At 44.7% G+C, this 13,955-nt stretch overlaps 1 protein-coding gene across 2 annotated transcripts in view; it reads left to right on the top strand.

The window, feature by feature from the left end:
* Positions 1-13,955, top strand: part of BEND5 (BEN domain containing 5) — a 952,584-nt gene that overhangs the window by 927,493 nt on the left and 11,136 nt on the right. For both annotated transcript variants that reach the window (XM_057401794.1, XM_057401795.1), the window contains exon 12: positions 13,214-13,310. In XM_057401794.1, the coding sequence (XP_057257777.1) occupies positions 13,214-13,310 (97 nt within the window). The remainder of the gene's footprint in view (positions 1-13,213; positions 13,311-13,955) is intronic.

The following is a 13,955-nucleotide window of genomic DNA, read 5'->3' on the forward strand; positions in this document are numbered from 1 at the left end:
CTGGAATAGCTCAGGTATAGCTCTCTGTTAGCTGTTTCAGTCCCTGCAAAGTCATACACAGAGCAAGGACTGATTTCCTGTACCTTCTCACTAAACTGAATGGTTATTGAACCAATACACATCAACTCTCCCTACCACTGCCAGGCCCTTGCAGTGTGGTCCAGCTGCCTTCCCTTCAGGTTTCCAGCACACTCGAGGGCCCTATTTGAATGCAGTTCAAGACTGAGGGTTCTGCCTCATTTCCAGCCTCACAGCTTCATTCTCTAACCTGTCGTCCCTCATCTCCTGTTCCTATACCCTACAGCACTGCAGCCCTGCTTGCATATGCTTCTTGCTTTTCCTTGTTTGCTTTCTGCACTTCCTCCCTCTGCCTACACTGGCTTGCTTTTGCAGGCAGCGTATTTATTGCTAGCTGGCAAACACAAGCACTTGGACATACATTCAATTATCTTTGAACAATTTCCATTTACTCTGGTTTTGCTTTTTTCCCTTTCAGTTTCACTGAACACTGCCTGTATTTTCTCAGAGCTTTTTCTAATGCAATAGAGTCTGCTTCTGTTCCCTGCTTTGCTTTCTTTTTTCCCCTTTTTTTCCCTCTTTCCACATTTCCCATGTTTTCATTAAGCTCCTTCACTAAACTCTGGTGACCATTTCTCCATGGCTGCTCTTTCTGTGCATTTGCACTGAGAAGGGTCCAAGTTTAACTTCAGTGAGTTAAATGCTCCCTTCACCTGGAAGGAAATCAATGGTACAGGCAGATTGGGGTTTTACCTACTCTAGCACACCAAAATGTCTTTCTTTTTGATGTACAGTAATCTCCCCCTCCCTTGTGGTTTCACTCACCTGTTTCTTCCATTAAAACCTGATTTATGCTTTACTTTTACACCAATGGAGTGCACTGAGGAAATGATAAGGGTCACTTCTGCTTACTGTTGAGGTGAAGGTGTGTTTTTTATCTTCAGATCAGTTCTCATGCATGTAGTCTTCCCTGAGAGCCCGCCTACACTCAGAGTTGCTGCTTTCCACTGCTTGCTCTCCCTTCCCTTGGGTTGGAAAAACATGACTGTATTTGGACCAACTCTTTCATAACATTTCTGATGTTTTTGTAAGAGAGACATTTTGATTCAATATCCACAAAGAGATGGGATAGTGCGAGAAGGGGAAGTCCATCTCTGAAATCATCCACTCTGGATGACTTCACAGAAGGGTTGCTTTGGTCAAAATCTTTAGGAGCAGGGAAATATCTGTAGCACAGAGGTACTCAAGGTATTTTTAAACAAGCTGGCTTTGGCACAGGAGAAACAGCTTGAGGTGAGCTGTGCAGAGACACATGATTCATTAAGTTTATGAAAGAAGATGACAGAGGGTGATCAGCCACTATGTGGACATGAACCACTTCTCTGAGCTGTCCTTCTCCACAGCTCCATCAGCAACATTAGCTAGTGATGGGAGCTATCATGATGGTATCTCCTTTAAGTACTGTTCTTCCACCCACCCACACAAACAGCTTGTAGTGTCTGGTGAGTACAGTGATGAGACAGAGGCCTTTAGCCTTTCTCCTGTATGTACTTGGGTATCGCTTACTTACTGGGCATAGAGCTAATTGAAGGGTAGTTAATGCCATCGAGCACTGGGATGTATTTATATTTTTAACTACATGTAAGTGACTATCAACATCATAAATAATTACAGTCTGCCTCCCAGCCCCTCTGCTCCATTCCACCCTGCTAATTGCAACGCTTAGATCTCAATGAGCTCATTATGTTTTGTCAATATTCAGCTCTTTGGCTTGCTCACTTAGTAGGGACCAGGGGGACGCAAATGGGAGCTAAAGATTGAAAATGCCAAGCTCCTAGGGATTTGAGTTAGCGATCATCACTGCTTCATCTCTATGCACAATTTATTCAGCACTCCACCTTCCCTAATAAATTATAGATCCCTCAAAGGGAAGCTTTGCCAAGGGATGGGCAATTGCCTTACTCAGGGGAGCCCATTCTACGCAGTATTGAGCATCTTTGACATCTGGTCGTCACAGGATTGGATCCCTCCTGCACTTCCCCTCCGCCCGTCTCTTCCACCCCTTTTGGGAAGCATTAACCTTTTCAATGTGATGTATGCGAAAGGGCGACAGTCAGCAGTGGCAGTTCCTAATGGATTCTGTTTGGTTGGTTGGTTGATTGTCTGAATTGCCTGCAATGCTGTCCAGACCTCTTGGAAAAGCAAGCCGGAGTGCAACCAATATTTTAATTAGCAGTAAAAGGCAGGGAGGCTTTTAAAGAAGAACAGTGGTTGAGTTCAGAAGTAAGGAGCAAATAAATGTGGGGCAGGGGACTTGAGATTCAGTCCAGCTGAAGATGGTAGCACATAGTACCTTTAAGGAGGGGCTGAATTTTCATAGCAGTGAGTGGTGAGATGGCTATGGTCATCTTCTGGGGCTTGTCTACAGCAGCCTTTACTTACCTATACAGTCTCTGTCTTCACTATTGTGTGATCCAAAGTCAACAGATCTTTTCAGTTTTTCCTCCTTGGGCTTTCTAGACTTCTGATCATCCTTTCCATAGCCCTCAAAGTCCCCAGGCAATTAAGCTGAAATTAAAGCAACTTCAGGAGTGACAAAGTTTAACTCAGCTTTGTGACTCCATGGACAAACACTGCTTCTCACAAGAGCCTGGGGTGCAGCTGTGAGCTCACCACATGGCTTTGCAGTGGCAAGTGAAGAGAGTCAGTCAACCTCAGCCCTCTGCACCAGGCATGGCAGATGCAGCAAATGTCCTCTGGCACCCGCAGGTGGATATTCCCTCATGATTCAGTGTAAACACCAGTGTCAGAAGTGGATCTGAGAAGGAAGAGCTCTCTCCAGGTCATGCAAAGGTTGGTGATGCTGTCTCACCTCAGCTGTGGATCAGTAAGGATGCTCTAGGATGATACTGGAACTTGTGAACAGAGGAAAATAGGGCTTCTGGAATTATTTCTTTAGTAACATGGATGGAGATAGAGATAGGCAACACAAACAGGTAGTGAGACTGTGCCAAGAGCAAAATAGGATCTGACCTCAAAAATATAAAGGCTTAATACGAAAAGAAGTTGTATAAAAGAATTGGGTTTATGGAACAAAACCCAGCGAAACACCCAAACAAAACAATCAGCCAGTCTCCTATACCTGTTACCTTTATCTATTGGGACTGTTATTCAGTTCAGCCTCTCATTTTGTTGCACAGGCACTGTGCCAGAGCACGGAGCAGTGCAGCAGACAGGCCTCACCACTCTAAGGAGAGTTTGAAGGGGAAGTGATTTTTATAGCCATAAGTGACTCTCTAGAAAATGGAGAGATGCGAATTTGCTGCTTAGGTCTCTCATAAGCTCCAGAGGTTGCTGGTTAGATTATGGTCACAAGCATGTTGTTATGAAACCCCTTTTCACCAGGGAAAGTAGCAACACTAAAGCTAGCCCACCAGTTACTGCTGAATCCCCTCACACAAGCACTTGCTTTGAGATGCCCCTTTTATAAATCAAGGGCCACTCCTCCATTGACTGCTGCATTGGCTCTGCTTACAGCAGAGTACTTCCAGCCACTTCAGCAAAGGAGGCTGTTGTTTCAATGACAGGAGTTGGCGCAGATGAAGTTTGGCAATGGTTCATTCCCACCCCATCAGAGAAGTGAGAGGAAGAAGAGACAGGCAGTGGAGAAGGGGAGAGATGGAGACTTTTCCAGCATCTTTATCCGGACACAGACCCACTGCTGCCAGCAGTCCTTCCCCAAAGGACATGATGCAGAAAACAAGCCAGCTTGGGTGAGTAGCTTTTTTAGCAAGGGCTTTGTGACAGCAGTCAGAGGAGTTATTTGTGGCATGGACTATATATAACTATATTTGTGTGTGTTAGATTAAATATATATATATATATATGTGCAGCGCCTTATCACTGCATTCCAGCTTGAATTTTAAACACCATGAAAAAATCAAAGGGTTTAGAAAAAGCTAAATTTATCTTGGAATGGGAATTGTAATAGCAAAGAGGCAATTAATTGGGGGGTAGGGGTGGGAGTGGAGATTATAGTAATATTTTACTTCCCTACAAAGACAAAAATAGCATTAGTTTCTCCACCTACTAGTAACAGCTCTAATTCTCTTCTTCCCATTCACCAGCACCACTCTGGAGTGACCACCTACAGATGAGATCTGTACAGCTGATGTGAAGATAGCTTTTGGCCCAGCTCACGTGTGTGGAGGTTGGACTAGATGACCTTTGAAGGTCCCTTCCAACCCAAACAACCTGTGATTCCTGTGTCCCTGCACTGGGGAGGAAATCCCCCTACATCAGACAGCCTGAGCTTAAGTGGGGCATTGACCCTTGAGTCTGCGTCAGCAATGTAAGACAGAAATGAGGTCTTGGCTGATGTTCCTTCTTTCTCATTTTATTCCATTTAACTCTGGTTGTCCTCTTACCCTTTAGTGCCACTCAATCCCAATCAAAGCACCCAAAGACACCTTCATCACTGATTTATCCCTTGAGCTGGATGCGCTCTGCCACCCCATCCTACCCTGGACCTTGCAGAGAGGGTTGATGCCCTGTCTCTGGCTTGGCCAGGAATTCCCATTGCAAAACCAACTCCCAGATCTCTCGTGTGTTCTGGGAGCCCTGAAAACATGCCACTCCCAGCAGAGCTTTCTGTTGCCTGCAGCCTACACCACAGCACCTTATTCTGAATCAATACTTGCAGATACTGGAGATAACTCAGGGAGAGAAATACATTAACATAGCTGAAGAAACAAAGATAATGGTATTTTTTTGTTCCTTTTTTTTTCCCTTCCCTCCCTTCCCCCACAAAATCTTATTTCTCACCCCGTCCATCCTCATCTCCATGACCTGCACTTAGCAGGGCTGCACGTTCTTGAATTATTTCCCACTTTTCAATAGAGCCTTAAATCCTTTTAAAAAACTGCTTAATTGAAAAATTTCAATCAATCAATTTGTCCCTTCTCTCTCCCCTTTTTCTTGCCTTCCTCCCCTCCCCCAAACAGCCCCATTTGCAGTAAATAATCTGTAGCCAGACTTTCTGCTCTAAAGAAATAAATAATTCTGAATTTGCTGAATCCCGCCTCATCTCCCGGCTTTAAATCACTGCACTTTGTACTGAGCTCAGCCAAAATGTTGAACACGCTGAAGCATGACTATTACTTGGAGACTGCAAGTGTTTTTAAAGGTACAGCCTCTGAGGCCATGGTCCTTTTTTCCCCCAAGACAGTCCAAGAGAGGAACTAAACTAATTCCTGAGGATAAGTTGTCTCTTCCCTGCATTTTACCCCCTATAAATGCAGATGTTGCCTTGTCTTATCGAAGGACTTATCGAAGCCAGGAGAAATCCGGTGGGTCTTTAAGCAGACCCACTGTTTAATCAGAGGCATCTGGACTGAAACCATCTAATAGCCCCCGGACTGAGTCCTTTTCAGACGGGTGACTTAAGGTACATTCCAGGAGGTCTTTTCCATCTACTCTGACACTGTAGAGCAAATGCCCATAGTCCCAAGTACACATACTTGCACTTGGACACAGAAGAGCCTGGGGTATCCCAGCTAAGGTAGGAAGGTCCTCCCAAACCACTGTGAGTCTGGGAATCACTGTCAGCATTCTGCAATTCTCTTTATCTTCCTTCTATTCAAGATCTTTAAAGCCAGTTATATGCAGTTTTATGTCACAAGGGAACATAAACCTTCTGTCTCTTAATTCCTCATATTTCTTAGTGTCTTCTTCTTAGGATTGCTCTTGTCAAAGCTATTGACTATGCCCTCTCTGAAAATGCAAGCTGCAGCTGAAGAGGGAAAATGCAGCATGCAACAGATTACTGATGCCTTGTTATGATTTATACAACTCATGAGTTTCCAACAATTTAGAGATGAGAAATGGTTTATCCACACTTTGGAGTGTTGAAACACCCTTTCTGGCATTTATCTTGAAACCAATTTTGTTTGGGTGGAGGTGAATGTTACGCACGATGCTGTGAGTGGAATGTCTAATGGGAACTGTCAGACATGGAACAATGGGTGTCATCATGCTTCTGGGCTGAGATGGGAGGGACTAAAAGGATCCCCCAAAAAGTTAATCTCATGATTTCCCAGTGTATTTTTGGGGGATTAATTAGAATTGGAAAGCATTGTACCATTCTTACATTGCCAACCAAGCTGAAAACAAAAACTATTAAGACTTAAGTTTTCATGCTGTTTTTCCTTTGTGCATTCGACATCATTCATCGGTGATAGGAGAAGATTGAGAATGCTGGATTTTCTTCCCCTCCCTTTTTGGTCTATCAGAAAAAAATCAGCTCTGTAATTTTCATTGACTGTAAAGAGCTGAGGTCAGCTAATACACAAGGGCTCCTTCCCAGATTTGGCAAGGGACCAGAATTAAACAGCAGGAAAGATGAGAAATGTTAAAATCACAAGAAGAGAACTCATCCTAGTGTTTTCCTGATACTCCAAATAAACATCTGTTAGGCATCAATGTGAGACTGGTAAATGCAGGTCCAAATTAATTTGGGGACAATTTGATAGAAGCTGTTATAACCAGGTTTTAAGTATATAATTTTTGAAGTATACCAACATATAGAGCAATGCTGATGAAATATTTTCATGAATTAAAACATCCTGGTGCTGAAATTCACCCTTTTTCAGCTGTGAGTTTGATTCTGACCTTTGTCCCTTAAATAACCTCATCAGGAGTCAGCACTGCTAAGATATTAAATAAACCATTTTCTTTGGTCATTTTATAGTTTAGGGCAGATTACCATTTACAGGAGGGCCCATTTCCATCTCCCACTGGAGTAGAAGGACCGTAAGATGGATAAAATGTAATTTACACGGAGCAATGTGAAGATAGCATCAGGATAATGGAGCAGCAGTCAGAGGCGTCCCTGCAAAATCATGCTTATAGAGCTGGTAACTGGCATGTGGATTCAGAGGTAAAAAAGGGCAGTGGTCCTGTTGTGTTTCTAGTGTTGCTTTGGCAGTGTCTGAGACATCTCACTCCTCTCTATTTCTGTGCTTGCTCTGGACAGCCTGATTTTCCTTTCCCTATTGGTGTGTCTTGAATCATATGTTGAACCAAGTGCTCCCTTTTCATGGCCACGTGGGGTAGCAGCTCTGCAGCTCAGTATTGCATGGAGGTTTTCAGCGGTAGCAAAATGTGTTGTTCACTTGGGTGGCTTCCCCACTGCAGAGGGAGGGTTGGGGCGCACGGGTGCAAGACCACACTGCCGTCTGCTCCCCTTGAGTCTCTGCTGACCTTCAATGGCAGCACCCCAGCATGGTCAGGAATGCTTGGCTCCTGGGCAGCACCTCCACCCTCTTGCCTTTTTCTCTCTCTGCCTTGAGATCCCTCTGTTCCCCACACCCAGATGTTAGCTGGGATCTGTCTGTTTCAGTTTGGTTCGTCAGAAGGGCAGAAGCAATAGCTGATACTGAAATGAGCTCATGGGAAATACAGCCTGGCCTTTGCAGCACAGTCCCTCTGACAGAGATAAAACAGTGCTCTCCAAGATACCTGCTCTCCAACCTCCTCTTTCAGAGGAGGAGAGAAAATTACAGGCCTCTGATTACTCAGGGAGAAGAGCGCCCAACTTCCATCTTCGTAATTTCTTCCACTACAATCAGGCATTTCAGGAAAAGGGCCTGAAAGCCTGAAATAGTCAGTCAGGGATCTTTCCACTCAGTTCCTCCCCTGATAACACACCAGAGGAATAAAAATGAAGACTCATCATCGCTGTTACGTTCCATTTCCAAAAGTATCTGTCCCAGATACAGAGATTGGAAACTGAGGCTGTTGGGAACAGAAATACTCTCCTTTGGGAAAGTCTGGTTGCTATTTCCAGGCTGCTTGTTTTTGGGGCATTTCTAGATTTTAGGGCTGGACTTTCTGGTTACATTTCTCTAGCTTGACCTGCTGAGTACCATGAGAGGGTGACATCGGTACTTCCCACATCAAGCCTGGTTCTTACACTAGAGCTATTCTCTGGTCTCATTGGAAGTAGCAGACTCTCCCCATGCATGCCCACATGTTCCTCACAGCCCTGCAAAACCAATACCCTGAAGCTTTAGTGCTTGCCTGGCCAAATCCTGCTCTCTTGGAAGTCAATGGAGAGGACAGGGTAAGTCCTATTCCCCCACCTCTCCCTTTTAGAAGCTTCCTCCTTTGAAACAGGTAACCAGATACACAGAACATTGTGAATCTTGTTTCCATAGATGACAGTCTCAGGGAAGGATGCATCATTAGCATCCAGGCTTGCACCTTGATAAATGGTAGTGAAAAGCTATAGAATAGCCCCTCTCACCCCTCACCTCCCCTGCCACCAAGTCTCTATATTGCCTCAACTACACTTTGCTCCCCCAATTAGACGTGATATGGGCACCATCTCTTATTTACTAGAGAACAGTGTTAACCCTGTGAGATGGAACAAGTAACTGGTGAAAACAGCTCTGCTAAAATAGAGGACTAGTTCTGATCAGGCTTGCCTTGTTATAACACAGTGGTTTAAAGCCATGTAATGCCGTTTTCCATTACAGCTCTTGTTCAAGTCAGGAAGGGGTTTCATCCATTGATGGGAGCTGTTTTAGACACATGAGAAAACCTCATCCATATTTCTCTTGAGAATGTATGAAGCTGACAGTATGCTAGCTGACCACAGCCATCAGGGACTCTCCCACACAAAATAACCCTCTTTTCATAAATAACGGGATTGTTGTGGCGGGCTGAGATTTGCTATAGAATTCAGTGTTCTTGAACAAAGAGCTTTTTCTGGTTTTTAATTTGAGCTATTAAAAAGATTCATCTTTTTGTGTCTCATTCTCCCTCCCCTTTTTCTCCCTTTCCTACTTATTTTTTTTCCCTTTCTCTCTGTCTTTAGGCTAACTTAAAGCTGTTTGTCTGAAACAAAAGACTTGCCTGGGTCTGGTCAGTGGTGCCTCTGGATTGAATGGTCACGATTTTAAATCCTGTTTAGGACTAAACTTGGACGAATTCCATAAGCTAATAACCCAGCGCAGTGTTTCACATTGATGGAGGTGCCGTCCTCTAGATGAGACATAAAACCAGAGATCCAATCTGCCTGGCAGAGACCCCACAGGACTTATCAAAGATGAGTGGGGGCTGCTAACTGTTTTGCCCTTGTCAAATCCTTACCACCACCACGGTTTCTATTCCTGTTCCAAAGCAGTGACACTGGACCTTATGGAAACAAGATGGTGAATTTGAAGGAGCTATCCTTTTCCTAATTATTTAAAGCAGTTTGCAGTGTCTGGCAAAAGGGGAGAAAAAGAGATAATCCACTCACTTGAAAGTGGAATGACCCTGAATTTCAAAAAGCAAAACAAAAGGGAGCAAATGGTGCCACCATGCTCTGCACCAGAGACATTATTAAATGATCAGTGAGCTATTAAAGCAGCAACATTTAGTACCGCCCCTAATGACTTGTACTGCTAACTGGTTTCCAAATTGAGATTTTTATTGCCTTCATGCACAGACAGAACAAGGCTGTGCCTGTGCTTCTAGAAGCTCCAGCTTAAGCAGACTGTTCACAATAGAATCGATGAATCCTAGTTGAAAACTAGTAACGGCTTATGAGATTCCCTATGCCTTTGTCCTCTTTCCTTAGCAGAGCTGGAAGCTTTGGGGTGTGAGGCATGGTAGGGATCATAAATATGGGGATTTTGCAGAGCCCAGCATGATTCTTGAGCTTCCCAACATCTGCGAAATTTGGCAGTCGTGCACAGACTGTCCTGAAATCTCCCCAAAACCACTGATGCTATTTAGAGTGAGTGCTGTGAGAAGAGCCTTTGCAGAAGGGATCTTGGGATCTCCAGGAAGGGAGAGAAAATGGAGTTGCAGACAGTAGTGAAGGTGAAGATTCAGGTGGTTCCTCCATGACTCTCCCAAATCGATTTCTACTGTCTCATATGAGCTGAACAACCATGATGGGAATACCTGGGAAATGAAATGGCCTTCTATCAAGAGCAGCTCAAGCAAGGAAGGGAGTTCCTGTGGGCAAAAGCACAGCATGTGCCATGGCAGAAAGGAACGAGGTTTAAAACCAACCAACCACCCAACCAATCCACCCACTGAACATGGGTTCTGGTTGTAGTTGCACTTATTTATGTGTTTATCACATCCTGTAGGCCAAAGTGGAGTCCGGGTGTTCCATGTACCTGAATTAAATGCAAATGTCATTGCTTGGATTTGTTTCCCTCCACTGGTTCCGCATACATGTGCCCCCTGCACTTACTGAGTGAGTCAGGCCATTCCTCGCCCAGGTGAGGCAGTCACATGGAGAGACTGTTACTGCTATTTTATATATCAATTCCCTGATTTCCATGACAGAAACTGCTCATCCTTTACAGAGGCAGCAGGCAATGCAGAGGCAGTAGGATGGCTTGAGAGACCGGTATTAGAACATGCACATTTTTTACCCCATGCTGGTTTGAGTTTCCTTCCATCAATGCTGACTGAAAGCTGTCCCCATTTCGTGACTTTTCAGTGGCTGCATGTGGCACAGGTGTCTTCCCACTGCCCACATACCTGTGTGTCTGTGCTCTTCAAAATGCCTCTACCTTGCCTGGTAATCTTAGCAAACAGAAGGTCTGTGCGGGCTGCAAAACCTGTTAAGAACTGTAGAAAAATGGGATGAAGTGGCCTTAGAGGCCCTTCTACACTTCCTTCACACAGGACCGGTTATCTTTAAACCAGCTGTGTCAGCTGTGTGTTTAACCTGATCTTGAAGACTGGAGATTTCCAGATGTACTAAGGCAGGTTATTCTAGTGGTTAACTATCCCTACCTTTAGAAAGCTATTCCTAAAACCTAAGTTCAGCAGTAGAACTGGATTCCTACAGGTCAGGGTTAAGGCAGAGTTGTAAGGCACCCTTGTAGGAGCTCAGGTAGCCACTTCCTTGTCTGCACCCAGTCTCATCAAAGGGCTTCTTCTCCCGGGACAGCAGGTTAGGTATTTCCCACTGTGCAAACACAAGGAGCAAGGTAGAGACAAAGAAAAGGGCAACAGGGCCACTTCTGGCAGAGGAGCCTTCTGAGATTGGCAGTGACAGAATGTCCTAGAGACTTTACTGAGTCCAATTACCACTTTATGTCTTTAAAGTGCCGAGTAAATGAAAGAAACCACAAGATCAAGCCATGTTAGTCTCCTCAATCCCTTCCGTGTTTGGCAGCCCTCTCCTCTCTCACTTTCTCAGACTACTTTGAACTCTTTAACCTCTGCCTCTGCTTTGAGTTCACATCTGCAGAAACCAAGCTGGCCCCAGCCACCCCCAAATTCCAGTCACAATCACAAAACACTGTCAAAGCAATGCTGCCCTCGCTCGAACGGATAATCCTGCAGCTGCCTCCAACTTCCTCGACTTCCATGCACGTACGGTACTGTTAGTCTTGTCCGTCAGTGCTGGCAGGCTGCAGGGAGCTCACTGGGTACTGCTGCAGCCCTGCAACAGCCGGTGCTGTTTCACACAACCAGCTCTCCCTGTCCACGCAGACAACAGCCGTGAACACCAGCTGTTCAGGCTCTGCTGTACTCCTGCGCAGAAGAATATAGATGCCTGCAGCACGTATGGTATTAGGATCACAATGATAGCATATCAGGATAGACCCTGAAACAGAAGGGATAGATGCATGCAGCCATCCTCAGGCACAGCAGTGGGAACTGGAAAAGTGGGACCAGATCACTGGATAGAAAAGCAGTGTCAGGAGTCATCTTCAGCCACTAGAACCGGTCTTGACTGCAGTGCTGGTGGCTGGCTTTTTGCCACACTAGAGCTAAAGACTGAGTCACATCAGTTCAGCCTCCCCTTTAAATAAAGAAATAAATGAGAAAGAGATCTCAGAGTGATGCCTGAATCTGATGTCTCATGCTCACTTGTTTTGATGTGTCTAATGTAAGTGGGTGGGTAATAAGAGCTTCATTTAGAAGCTAGCATCTTCACAGGCGCTGCTGGAAGCCCTTGGGATGCTGCACTTCTGGAATTTTCCTCCAACGGAAACATCAGCAGATAACTATTGATAAAGCAGAACAGGCACACAAAACAACCCAGCAATGCGTTATTTTCCTGGACTGCTGGGCTTTTAGATCCCGACGTGTATTTAGATTCCCTAGGCTATGTACCCACCCCTCCTACTGCATCAGCACTCCCGAAATGGCCATTACAGTGACCATCTGGGGCAGTGTCCTAGAGATGTGGTTACTGTAGCATAGATAGGCATCAGTTCAAAACCGGCAAATAAAGGAGACAGCCCCCATAATAAAGCTGTGGATAATGGCACTGACTGCATTTCTCTCCATTGGATATCACCCTGTAGATGATAAGCAGGTGATGCTGTGTAACAGGCAGACCTAGTGCTAACATTTCACATGAGCAGGAGATTCACGCCATGCATATGTTGCCTACGATTGTTTTTCAATGCATTCCCAGGTGATTCAGCTTTTTTTTAGGAAACTGAGTCATCAAGAAGGTCTGGTTCCTGTGCCTGCAAGGTCTCTGATGCACAGCACCTGCCTAGTCTTGGGTTTAGGATTAACTGAAGGAGGAACTGTGCCTAGTGAGGAGAGAAGAGCCTCTGGAGTTACTGCTGACATCCTTAAGGTAGTCTACTGTCCTTCCATTTTAGTGCTAAAATGACCATTTCAGGTCCTGAATACAGCACAAAGAACTGTCTGTTCTCCTAGGACGGACAACATGGAGGTCAGTGATAAAGGTTTGGATGGCTTTGGCTTGCATCCTAACCTTGAGTTTGTACACTGGTCCACAGCTGGTTCATACCATGACATTGCTGACCTTGTTTGCTGGATACAAACACAGAAATGCTTCCTGTATTCAAACATTTAGGTAATTATTTTCCCTGAACATGGAAACTGGAGGACCCCTTTTGTCTAATGTATTACTTCATGACAACCACAGGGATCTGCAACCAGGCATGGGGGAAAAGGGAGATTACTTCCTCCTGTCTGTGGTTTTATGCAGCATCTGCCTATGAAAACAAGAAGCAAAGATGATGAGCCCCACTTTATCTGCTTGTGTAAGTCATTTTGCCTGAAGCCTAAGCACTGTGGGATGGTTAATGTAAAACTTGCTCATGCATCAAATAGCAGTAATTTACCTTTAGACTCTGCTTTTTATTATTATTAATTATTTCAAAAAAAATGCTCCTTAATTAAAAACTCACAGATATGAAGCTTGGAAGAAATGTGGCCAGGACGTTCTTGGATTACTACAGGCTGAACTCCTTGGTGGAGGGACCACTAGCACCAACTCCTAAGACTCGGTAGGTCAGAAAGCAATTTCTCTTGCTTTAGCAGGGCTGCTTTTTTAATACCTTTCATGACTAAACTTTAGTGCTACTGCATTATGGCTTCATAACAAGCGTGCTAGTCTAACCGCGCTTGTTTTATTGAAATTCCATTCGGAAATAAAGCATTTATGATCAGGAAAGATACCTGGGTTATGTCTGAAAAAAATATTCAGAGGATTTTGGAGATGTCGATATCTTCCTTGAATTCTGTCTGCTACACACCAATGTCACACCAGTGTCTTTGATGGACCTACCCTTCATTTATTTCCTGAGAGTGAGAGGGAAATCAGACCCATTTTATTTCAAAAAGTTTAAGTTCTAGAAGTGAAAACTTTCAGCACTTCAGGAAATTACTGTGCTAAAGGCAGAGTTCTTCATCTCCCCTTGGACCTGCCATAGTGTTGGCAGCCGGATGGCAGGTTCCTTCTGGCAGTCCAACTGGGGCCCTTTACCCAGGGATCCCCTCTCACCGTAAGTCCTTACTTCAGCTTTAAAACCAGCTCATTGGATGTTTGGACAAGGGGAAGTCTCTTTGGATGTGAAGGAAGGCATTGGTGAGCAACACACAAAGGTGTTAACAGAGGGTTTGAAATGCCCAAGTTTGAATCCCTGCAGTGC

The sequence above is a fragment of the Pezoporus wallicus genome, unplaced genomic scaffold, assembly GCF_028554395.1.
Source record: "Pezoporus wallicus isolate ANWC-B61680 ecotype Strahan unplaced genomic scaffold, APGP_CSIRO_Pwel_v1 contig_1035, whole genome shotgun sequence".
NCBI classification, from domain to species: domain Eukaryota; kingdom Metazoa; phylum Chordata; class Aves; order Psittaciformes; family Psittacidae; genus Pezoporus; species Pezoporus wallicus.